General features: G+C 37.5%; 1 protein-coding gene across 1 annotated transcript in view; it reads right to left on the reverse strand.

Moving 5' to 3' along the window:
- Nucleotides 1–364: 364 nt before the first annotated feature.
- The window catches only part of C3H14orf39 (chromosome 3 C14orf39 homolog), a 31,579-nt gene continuing 19,486 nt past the window's right edge, over nucleotides 365–12,457 (reverse strand). Inside the window, exons 9-17 of the mRNA XM_086463601.1 lie at nucleotides 9,807–9,946; nucleotides 9,272–9,351; nucleotides 7,103–7,188; nucleotides 6,945–7,009; nucleotides 5,760–5,830; nucleotides 3,950–4,107; nucleotides 3,281–3,416; nucleotides 1,764–1,821; nucleotides 365–564 (exon numbers count right to left, since the gene is read on the reverse strand). Of these exons, the coding sequence (XP_086319727.1) occupies nucleotides 365–564; nucleotides 1,764–1,821; nucleotides 3,281–3,416; nucleotides 3,950–4,107; nucleotides 5,760–5,830; nucleotides 6,945–7,009; nucleotides 7,103–7,188; nucleotides 9,272–9,351; nucleotides 9,807–9,946 (994 nt within the window). The remainder of the gene's footprint in view (nucleotides 565–1,763; nucleotides 1,822–3,280; nucleotides 3,417–3,949; nucleotides 4,108–5,759; nucleotides 5,831–6,944; nucleotides 7,010–7,102; nucleotides 7,189–9,271; nucleotides 9,352–9,806; nucleotides 9,947–12,457) is intronic.

Genomic DNA, 12,457 nt, shown 5'->3' on the forward strand with positions numbered 1-12,457 from the left:
TGTTTAGTTTATGTCAGAGGCTGAAAACACTTATCTGGAAGTTTATATTCTCTCTCATACATGCTGAATTAACTCAAGACTCCACTGTAAGATTATGTTTGCTGCTTGTAAGTGCCAATTTATCGAGAGCCTTTCATAACATTTAATGAAAGCAACATAATTAGAAAATAAATAAGAAAAATAAAAGCTGCGTCTCAAAGCATATGTGCCTGATGAGCATACACAGGCTCTTGCAGCAATTGCAGTAATGTATTCTTACATTAAATGAAAGGAGAAGATGAAATGCTTTGTATTTTAACTTAAGAAACTGAAAACATTTGTCAAGGCTAAGTAGGAAAAGAATTTAAAAGGAAGTCGAAGCCGTTCAAAAGAACGTAAATGGCTTCGTATTTTGTAAGGAAGAATGGAAACCTTTCACAGAAGGAGACTGTGATGATCTCTGATCCTGTCCAAATGCAAATGGAAAACTAAAGTCATCTTTTCCATCTCCAAATGCATGAGAAGACTCCGAGGGGAAAGGAAAGGCAAATGCATCCTCGCTTTCTGATTTCCCAAACAAGCTTCCTGTATGGAATACATATTATATTTATTATCATCTTAAATCTTACTGGAAGAATACTGCATTCAGCAGAATATGTTTCTTCAATAATATTGTACTCCCAATATCCCGCTGAATGTTAGCCTACAGTTGTGTATTTATTTCTGCACTAAAAATGGTACTTCCAGGAGGGCATTATTAGAATCTACACAGAATGAAGTGTGAAGTATTTGAATGATTTAAAACAACAAAACACTTCTGCATGATATACTGGATGAAATATTCGCCTGGAAGTCTTTGTAAACTGGTACATTTTTGTAGATTCTTTCTTCTCTAGAGAACAATGCCACTAGCCACGGAAATACTTGGAGAAACAAAGCTACAGACAGAAAAATACCTGAGTTTTGTATTCAATAACACAAAATACAGACACTTTTCTCTACAACAGCCATATATGCATACAACCTCATATTCATCCACTTCAAAAAAAAGTAGCTTTGCACTTGTAGCACCTCAAAAAAATAGACTACAGTTCCCTTCAGAAAAGTGTCTGATCAAGAGTAAGTTTTGACCCTATTGATATCATGAAAAATTGGCCTTTCATTTCAGTAAAGCCAGGATTTCACACAGAATGTGTAAATGTGGGTGGCTCACTTAGTATGAGTGGAAGATCCTGATTAAGTCTGATTCCCCTCTTGTGCTATTTTTACACCATGCACCTCCAACTGTCTAAACTGATGGAAGTCAGTTTACTATCAAGATTTCTTTAACCAAAAATGGAAACTTTATTTTCAATTTTCATTTTAATTGAGGAAGGAAAAAACCGCAAGCTGGTAGCCTTAAGTTAAAAAGATGTACTTACCAAATACTTTAGCATTTCACATTAAAAGAACCGTTCTTTTTATCAGTGAAACATCTTTGACACTTGAATTTTTCTTCTCCCTTGTAGCTCCTCTCAGTGGGCTTCAACCCCATCTAACACCATCCCTACTTCTTTCTTTATCGTACCTCTTTTTTCATGACATCTCACCCAGTTGAAGCCAAACATGCAGGGCAAGATTTAAGCTAATCAAAACACAAATGAACACAACAAACCCCTGAACTACTGAATATCCTTTTAGACAGCCAAAGGTGCCTTGTTAAGCAGGACCACGAGCTTGTCAGTCACATAAGCACAAGTAGAAGACAGCTGGTATATACAAGTACAGACGAGTTTCAGACTTACCAATATCTTTTTGCGGGGACAGAGGGTTCAAGTTTCCCACAGAATAACTTTCCTCTGCCTGAAATATAAACAGCCATTTTATTTAACAAACGAGAAAGCAAAAGATAAGTCCTAATGCTGGTATTCGCTTTCGGTGAGAAAGACTCTGTTGCAGTGAATGTTAGCAGCCTTCACAAAACCTGTATTTAAATGTAAATAACAGTCCCTAAAGTTGCAAGGTAAACTCCTTCACGAGATAGGTTTGATTGTCTTTGCTTACATCTGCCACACACTCCCCCTGTTCTTCTAGAAAAATACATCAGATTGAGAACAGACCAAAATCTGATCTGGTTTACTGCTGGTTTTTAAACTGAAAAGATGCAAAATTATTTCATTCTGTGACGTTTTAGAAAACCTCTAAGCAATAACATAATTACTACCTACTGAGTAGGACCTGATACTGCCAGAAAGAGTAGCAGAATAATCACTCATCATTCTTGAAAAGAGTTCTTAGGCTGGATTTATAACAGAAACTTAAGACCTTCAAAAGTTCCATCTAATTTCAAAGAATCCCACATGACGGCAGCAGCCTGGTAAGTTCTTGGTTTCTGCCACTGAGCAGGCACAAAATAACATGAGTTCTGACAGCACTAGGTGACTTAATACCTACCTCATTCCTAAATGCTTCACAAACTGCTCACCAGTGCTAGGAGATAGCAACACCACAAAATAAAGCAGCGTTTTCCCTCTTCCCTCCTTCAGTTTTTATCTAACAACCTCAAGACTGAGCACACTCACTGAAATAGGAGATACCTGGGTTCAAGTCCCTTATTTGCATAACAGGGTTTGACTCTACATTGCCAGCCGGCGATACCTACCCACTGCATTACACACTGACGCACGTCTATCCCAAATACCCAAATATCTACCTATTAGCTCAGGAGAGGGAAAATTACTTTAGAGCACTGTAGTTAGGGGACCTGCAAAGGAAAAGGAAGACCTGGATTCCACTCCCTGTTCCAATTAGTTGCCTACCTATCTTCTCCATTTAAGTATAGCTAATCCATATTCGCTCTTCAATGTTCCTATTAAATTGTTCCTTCTTCCTTTTCTCAGTGTTCTGCATTTTGTGAAAAATGGAGGGGAAGAAAAAAGTACTTTAAGTGCCCGATTCCCCACTTCAGAAAGATGAAACCACATAGGATAGGTGTGTGAGTCGTGAATTCGGCCAGGGCACCTAAAGTTTTGAATTGCAGCAGCACTGAAGCAGAAACCTTGTTGTGAATTTAGTCACCTGTATATTTTGCACAAGATCCAGTCTTGCCCATATGGGAAAGATCCATACCTGATCAGAAGTCACAGGGGGATCGCCAGGAAAGAAGATAAGCATTTTCAAAGGATATAAAATCTAAAATTAAGCAACCTAGTGAAAAAAATTTGTTACAAAGATAAGCAGCCTGAAAAAGCTCATTCACTGTCAGTGCTGTTAGCATATTTTGCTTTGTAGAAATTTAATATTCTCAGGTACTGATTTTTACCTCATCAGATGAATTTTCTGCCCCAAACACAGAAGAATCAAATAAATTAAAGCCAGGTGACTTCTGGGAGAAGCTCATGAGAGAAAAGAAAGCAGGAGATTTTGATGTTCCTTCTTCACAACCTAAATTGTGAATGCTGTAAAGACAGAAAGGAAGAAGCTACATTAATAGTTTTTAAAAGTAGTTTAGATGGCTTTTTTGTTCTATTTTTTTCTTTTTCTATTCTGTCACTTATTTAGATTCCCACAGCTTCCATCAATAACTGCTTCTCGCAACACAGAACGGGTAACACAACTCTTTAAAGCACAGTGAGGTGGTGTTCTTACCAATTCCCTCCCCTTTTCCCAAAAAAAACTGTTAAAAGATAGAATCTGGTGCAACAAATACTACTGCAGGAAAAGACAACAATTTTAGCAAAGGAGCTACAAAGAACATGTGTCATATACTTTGAAGCAGAGTCCCCCTCTTTCAAAACAGCTTCAAGTGGAAATGATACTGTAAGAAGAAAATCTAATAAATTACCCAGCATAACTCAGATAAAAAACTGATATTTTCAGAAGAGCTTTCTAGAGAAATCTTCCTATAGTATCTTTTAAAGACAATGGAATGCTTATACAATAAACTTCACTACAACTTTGCTCAAAATAAAAATAAAAGCTGAAATCATACAAGTCAAATGGAGGTGTTTTAGAGAATTGGGTTTTCTTCCCCTTTGAGTCAGGCGTTCCTACAAACTCAGGTGTTTTAGGTGCTCTTAAAAAGCGCTCTGCACTTTCTTCTGCTGTGTCGGGATTATCGTCACGTGACTTAAAATCTGTGTGTATGTCCTATTCAAAAGAAATATACAATAAAGTTTATGGCATATAAAATACCCCAAAATATCGTTAGTCCATTTACCTGTAAGTATATCATTGTATGGTTTAGTTAGTTAGTTGTTTTTATTCTCATGAAAAATAAAAGGATTTTAATAAAATACCCACAGTGACATATTCACCATACTTAAAACTGTACTTAATTTAACTAATTTAAAATTAACGTCTTGTGAATGAAGCCATACATGAAAATCTTCATCCAAAAAATAAACAAACTCGTGAACTGACAGAAAACAGTGATTTTTAATAAGAGAACTGCTTCACTTTGAAGTATGTCTTAGCATAATGCTTAAAGCCACACTGGAGTCCTCTTGATATGTCCTAGTGAAATAAAGGAACATCATGGCTCAAAATACATTCCAGTTGACTGACATACTTCCTCTTCTTCAAAAATGTTAAATGAGAATGTACACTTGGATTCTGTGCAGCAATTTCCACCAGACTCAATATTTTAAAGACATTCTTCTCCACCAGCTTCCCACAGACATCAGCCTGTAACGGGCCTACCAGAAGGTGAGGAGTATCTCAAACTCAATCTTATGTACTGATTTTGGCTGAGTGTTCACAGCTCGTATGGTGCTATATTTCAGATTTCTGATGAAAACAGCGTTGATAACACACAGGTGGTTTAGCTATTGCTAGATAGTGCTCACACAACGTCAAGGCCTTTTTTTGCTTCTCATGCTGCCCCGTCAGTGAGTAGGCTGGGGGTGCATGAGAAGTTGGGAGGGGACACAGCTGGGACAGCTGAACCCAACTGACCAAAGGAGTATTCCACACCCTATGATGTCATGCTCAGCCATAAAAGCTGAGGAGAAGGAGGAAGGGGAGGATGTTTGGAGTTATGGCAGCTGTCCTCCCAAGTAACCGTTACGTGTGATGAAGCCCTACACCCCTGGAAATGGCTAGACAACTGCCTGTAAACGGGTCGTAGTGAATGAATTCCTTACTCTGTTTTGCTAGCACGCGCAGCTTTTGCTACACCTATTAAACTGGCTCTATCTCAACCCACAAGTTTTTGCACTTTTACCCTTCTGATTCTCTTCTCCATCCCACTGTGGGGGGAGTAAGCAAGCGGCTGTGTGATGCTTAGCTGCTGGCCAGTGTTAAACCACACCTTGCTATCACCTATATACGCAAGCTGTACACACAACTGCCTCAAATACTATGGCACGGTGAGCTTGATCTCACGTTCAGGCACAGCCAGGAAAAGCAGGGCCAATGGAGCCATACGGACTCTGTAGGCAGCATAGAGCCTATTCACTGTAGTTTTGTGGCAGAAATGAGTTTCAAATGCAAACTTTTTAAAAAATATTTCATCAGCTCACACTGATGAAAATGATAGGTACCAATTTATACAAAAACCACGATGTGCATAGGATATCCATCCTAAACAACCTATTGTTAAGGTAGCATAAAATCCCACAGAACACGGACGTGATCAAGAGCAATGATCACTGTATTAGTAATCAGAAGGCACTGATTGGCTTTGCACCTGTTGGGTGCCTTATAATGAGTCACTTTTGCCAGTAGAGTTGAGTATGTCTAGATACTTCGTCGGTTCTAAATAAAATAATTACTTATGACACAAGAAATGCTTTGCTTACTTGAGGTATATACAAAGAATCCTTTGGCTCATTTTCTGCTTCTTTATCACTACATTTGGCCTCTTGGTTTGCTATACAAAAAAGACAGCACTGCTTGTATTATAACAGCATTTTAGTGGATAAATAAAAATTACATTGGGGGAAAGAATCCTCGAGAAAGGTTTACTAACTTGACGTTGCTATGGGTAAAGGAGCGTTCTGACTGTAGTTTTCATAATAACCCACTCTGTGGCTATGTCCATAATAGGTGCCTCTCGTTCTGCCGCTTACTTGCTGTCGTTAAAGCAATGCTTAGGCTACCTCATACGGTTTGGTATATTCTTCAAACGTGGCTACTGTTACCTAGGAGCGCTGTGTTTGTCTAATCCAGCTGTTGCCCTCTGACAGTGCTAATACCAGCCGACAAAAACCAGGTGGAAACAACATTAAAAGCCCACCCATATGACACTGATGAAGTGTATCTCAAAGAACTGGGCAAAAGATAGGATGAGAAGTGAGAGGAATGTTATCAGGCTTTCTGCTCTAAGCTCCAGACTGTGCAATGTTTCTGTGATCTTAACTGTGAGTTGAGATCCTGTGTTTCAGGACAGATAATTAGGATCCTCTTTATAAAAGAAATAGACTGTAATTTTTGATATGCATCTAAATTAGCAGTATAATTAGAAAAAAAAATTTATTTTAACTGAAGCTCAGTGCCTTCAAAACTGTAAGTGTATTTGTAACTACACTGCTTTGCACTCTGCCTGTATTTCTGAAGTTAATCTTCATCTTTAGAAATCTTAATCTGATGCTTCAAGATTCCTATCTTACTGAGTTTATGCTATCCCTTTTCTTTGAATTTGCTCATCCTTCTGGGCAGATTTTCAGGCTAAATTTCATTTTACACAAGTAATTTGAGACTAGAGCACGGATTTACAAGAGATGCTGGAAGGTTCTTTTCATTAGCAATGGTCAATGCAGAATGAGTTCCACATTACTGGGCAGTTCAGTCAATTAAATTGGGACACTGCCTGTCTGCCATACTCAAAGTTTGAAGTAAATAATCAAGGTGGAAAAGGAATACAGACGGTGGCCCACTTAACATCATATTGAAAATCTGGCCTCTAGAATTTTCTGGTTTATAATTATGTGACCCAGCATACAGTATCAGCACAACCTGTCAAAAAAATGACAATGGGACTTTACCTGTTACTGCATTTTCACTCTCAAACTGTTGATTGGAAGTCACTTGCTTTGGAGGAATTACCAGTCTAAAAGACACAAATTACAGTTTGACCAAATATGGATTATTTCCATAAACCTCAATCTCAAGAATGAAAACTACTTTATTAAAGAAAAGTTACCTGAATTGCATTTGGTTTTGTAAGCTTGCTATTGATGGAACATGGGCAATTTGTGTGTTATTAGTCCCTGCATTGTCAATAACCATCTAAAACATAGCAAAAAATTCGAATGAGGCAGCATATGAAATTACCACTTCAACAATATCACTCTAATTTCTCCTTAGACTGTGGAAATCCCTTCTTTTAACTACTCTTTAGGGGTCAGGCAACATAAAAACTTTTTTGCTATCTTTGCTTTACCTACATGTTAATGGTATCATACCCAAAACCACTTCTATAGTTTTTTATAAAGTCTCATTCACAGCCCTGATAACTAGATGTGAATAATTAACTTTTCTGAGGCACAAATAACATTACATAATTTACAAACTTCATCTAGGTTTCCTACTACTGGAGATGGGTTGCTCCTGCTTGACAGAAGGGGAAAGGGATGGAGCGAGACCTGTCTCCACCTCCGAAGGCCAAAGTGAGTATGCACGTCAGTGGACATGTCTCCCCTGTGGATTGAAAAGCTGCAGAAAGCGTGGAAATACTCCTGCATCACAGATTTTCATCAGCTCAGAAACCCTGACTCTTATATGTGGCTTGTATTTGTGCCTTAAGGGGAGAGTGGCACTAGGAACCTGTGCCTCAGCATCAGATAACACATTATTTCACAGGGAGCTGCTAGTTGTGGTTTGCTTTTAATTTGCAAAATGTATCAAATTCAATTCAATTCAGGGTGGTGGACAAAAGGGCTGGTTATGCAGAATCTGTCTGCCACTCCACTGTAGTTTACAGCACACCTTTTCTGAAGCATAACAACCTTCTTTCTTCCAATCGTTTTATTTTTCCTCAGACTCCATTTTCTTTTCCTTGTTGCCATCATCCTCTCTTAAAGTTCCCTTAACCTTGACTTACTGCTTCCCGCTGTTATCTAAGTGCAATTCTAGGTCTCAGATTCCCATCCTCATCACTGGATTACCCTGGCAACAGCCCTTCCATAATCCTCATCATGTCCACCTCCCTCAGCCAGTCACAAACCAGAATTTCTTGAAATTTCTTCTGGTCTCGTTCCACTCAGTCTAGCCATTGCCCTTCATGTTGTCCTATCTTATGAAGACTGCTTCTTCTACCACAGGCTCCACTTTAAACCGTCTAGTGACTCACTCAATTCATCCTTCAGTTCCCTTCAAATTCTTCAGAAAATCACAAGTCATTCTGTTAATTTTTTACTTGATGATTTTTGTTGTTCATTACAATTTGGTTTTAAACGGATCCAGTGAGATGTCCCTTATAAAGAAAGGTTTTAGTATAGACACTTCTCCAAACTTCTGCACAGAGAACACAGCTGCAAAATATTTTATCTCTTACCTTACCTTATCTGAGTATTTCTTTTGTACTTTAACAGTCTATTAGTGCTATGAATGTTCTTGCACTTAATGAGATTTTATTAGTGGTTCTCGTAACTGTGCAAGTTGTTCCTCCAACTTGTTTCCTGGATTGGTTCATGTGTATATTTGAGATACTGAGCTGCAACACACTTCCCCTTTTCAAAAAGTGCCGTAGGAACTATTTGTTTCTTGGTGAAAGGCGGAAAATGTAGTTGTGAACTCCTCAAGCATACAAAGCAATGCTGCTCGTGGTTTTATTCCTCTCAGCCCAGATTTTTGTTCCTGCTTAAACCTCAGAACTGAGCTGTTAACTGTAGGCAGTCCTGTATAGCATCCTGCACATTTAGTCCTCTATGAAATCCCTCATTATGGAGTAGATGGATGACAATTAATCAGTAATAGAAGATTATGTTCTTCCTTTAGAACTCAAAAATTTTGCTACATACAACCAAGTGAATCTACAAAGGTTATCCTAAATTTTAAAAACTATTATACAAAACTAATTGGATGGATGGTCTACCTCACGTTTGGCATTAGAATGCTTACTATGACTACCAGTTGCACTTTGTAAGAACATACATATTTTCATTTGAATTAGAAATGGCACCAAAGGAAGATTCTTAACATGATTACCAAGTAGCAACAGATCACCAAGATCAGTGTCCTGGTTACAGTGTTAACAAGATTTATGTAAGTTATAACACCAACAAGTATATCTGAAATGTTCTGAATTTAAAAAAAACACATTAAACACATTATATAATCTCATGTTTTTACCAGTGGGGGAGCTGCGTACCTGTGACGAATTTTCTGCAAGGCTGGGGGAACTGCTAGTGGCCACTGAAAGTTCCATAGGTTTTTCTTTTTCTTCTCTCCCTAAATTAACAACTGTTACTTAATATTGTCAATAGGATTAAGTATCCAACGCATGGCATTGTTAAACTGAACTTGGGAAGAAAGCTTATAAATTTCCCTGTTAATAGAGAGCTAAAAGAAAATTATCACAAAATATGAAAGCATCAATCCTTTTACTGCAAGTAATACTCAATATTGACAGTGTTTACACAAACGGCGCTAAAGGTGTGTTTCAGATTTTTCCAACGCTGTGCATCAGGTATAACTGTCATGTTACTTCACTCATTGCACAGATAAGAGAGGAATCGGACATAGACTCCCAGAACATAAAGACAGGTAAGTACCCAGCTTCCATCGAAAGTCTGGCTTCAAGTATCACAGCAGGAGCAGTTCGCTAGGTTTGTTATCATGATTTCTGTTCATTTACACAAAGATAATCCAAAATCCTCACAGAAAGACCATTAAACACACTGCACCTCTTTCCAGTGGTTGTGTTGAGAATCTAATACTCTGTACAGACTGCACTAATTTCCGAGGAATACATGGAATATGTAATGGTTTATACAGTTGATGTTTATCATTTAGCAAAGGTGGATGTTCAGTCTCTTCAGATGTCCTAAAAAAAAAAAGTAGATTAAAAAAAATCATCAAGTTAACAGTTGCAAGAGAAAGGAAATCGTAAAATATAACTGCTTCAAATAAGTGGAGTTTCCAAAAGAGGTGTATGCTGCCAGGGAGGTTCTACCTCTTTCAGGTCCAGCAGTTGATAAAAATTGAAGTTTTCTTTAAATAATACCAGACAGAGAATATCACAGAAAGAAGAAGACATAAAGTAGTGCTAAGCCAATCATAAGAACATTGCTGACGAATTTTGTCAGTATCAAAGAAAAGTATTAGTAGTTCGGGGTTTTACACTTTAATCAAAGTACTTAACTATTGTAGTTCTGAAATCACATTTTCACATTCAAAACCACTTTTTCTCTCTCTGAGATTGTCTGGAATACTCACACTATACACACACAAAAAAGAAAACTGCAGCAAGCATTTTCATGTGTGGGATAATTATCTGTGTAGGGCAAATGGCCTTTTACAGTGTAGACAGACAAAGGTTAGCAGAACAATGACATGTAAAGTGGCTATTTGTCACAGGAACACTTACCATTTTTTAAAATAATGAGTTCTATTTTATTTTCACTCTGGCATTTCTGCTTAGCACCTCTGTGCTTCTAGCTCCAACATCTGGTTTATAGCCGACTAAACAACACTATTCACAACAAATGAAGATTTGAGGCAGTCTTTTTGCCCTTCTTGAAATTTTCCGTAAATTAAAATAGGATAAAATGTAGGATGCACTTTGTAAGGTAGTGTGGAGTAAAATCAGGAACACTACTGAAAAACTACCAAACTAGAAGCACTGGTTAAGATATACGGACCTAACAACACATTAAACTAATATACAGGCACTACTGTGATCACATAAAACTCAGCCAAACAGCTCCAATGAAAAGGACGGCCTTCACCTGTAAAGTTACGGACACACCTAGTGCTGTGCTGGACTGAGACCTCTAACAAACTATATAAACCCTATACCACCTAATACATCAACCAAATAAATCAGAACAAATACAACATTTTTTAAAAATCTGTATTTCTTTCAGTTACAGTAATTACAGATGTTACCTGTGTCAAGAATGAGTACTACAGGAAAGAAGATGTCTGTGTATATGGCTGGTGTATCTTTAAATTCAGATGCAGAGAGTGCAAAACCAAGGAGAAACAAAACCGGCTAAGCACAGAACACCGACTAAAACTGCTTCACTTTGTTCAAAAATGGCTTATTTGGCCACTTTACCACAACGATCATTCAAAAATGAATTGAACAAGGCTGCTGCTGCTGCTGTGGAGGTCATATTTTTTTACAGAACTTAGGATGCCAAATTGTGCTTTTAAAAGTTCCTAGAGTCAGTTTCCATGTGCTTCTGCAGAACCCAGCAGACAATTCTGTATCTCTGAAAGCTCACTCTCCATGAAATCAAGCATTCTTTTACAATGCATATCTGTTCAGAAGAATGTATCGATGGCAGAGTTACAAACAGGACTCAGAAGCTGTTAAAATATGTATTTGTTAAGTAACAAAACCTTCTGAAAGAGCCTGTAGTTAAACTTTATGCATATGCAATACACCTGCTCCATTCCCTCCCCAAAAACACTATCAAAAAGAACCTGACATGCATATTTTCTTACATAATTAATATTAATTGAAAGAAAAATCAAACTGCATACTGAAGCTCTAAATAGTCCAAACTGCAATAACAACAAGAAAGATATTTGTCTTCTTTCTCTATTTCACTGCTAGCAGACATCTAAGTAGACACACACTGAAAAATGGATAATAATATTTTCACTAAAGTGCAAAGAAAAAACTAGATATTCTTAAATCAAAATAAAATCCCATTTCCTTAGCAGTAGTTCCTTATTTGTAGCATAATGAAGCCCAAAGATTAGTATGACTTTGTCTTCACTATAAGAATGAAGTGTATTTGATTACACATATGAAGAATCACACTTGCTACTGTGGTGTTAACCAGGGCTCTCTACTGAAGCCAGGTTCACTACTCTAACCAGGCACAGACCAGCAAGTCCTTTTGGAAGCAGGATTTTCAATAACTAGCTGCCATAATAACTAGTAACTAATAACTGCCTATGAGGTTGTGGTCAGCACAGGGTTGACTCATCCATAAACAGCTTTATAAGTATTTTTCTGAGAATTACATGACAAAGGTTTTTCTTTGATCAGTGAAAGCTCATCACTTGTAATGCAAATACACTGAAAAACTGCAATAATCTGCCATGGAATATCGTTCCAAGAAGTTTTAGCAAAAATCTCTCACTTGGAATGTAAGGTATTTTAGGTATTCAGAGGTGGAATTAATACATAATCAAATTGGAAAAAAAAAAAAAAACACCAAACCAGAATTACAGAATAATGGCATTAAAGTGCTCTCAAACATTTTACAAAAGCAGAGAGAATGAACATGATATATGCTAAGGCACAATTGAAGCCTTTCTCTGTGACAAATATAATCGCTATTCAAGAAATCAAGACCAGGGCTTCAAAAGAGTTGAG

The sequence above is a fragment of the Leptosomus discolor genome, chromosome 3 (genome assembly GCF_034619465.1).
Source record: "Leptosomus discolor isolate bLepDis1 chromosome 3, bLepDis1.hap2, whole genome shotgun sequence".
NCBI classification, from domain to species: Eukaryota; Metazoa; Chordata; class Aves; order Leptosomiformes; family Leptosomidae; genus Leptosomus; species Leptosomus discolor.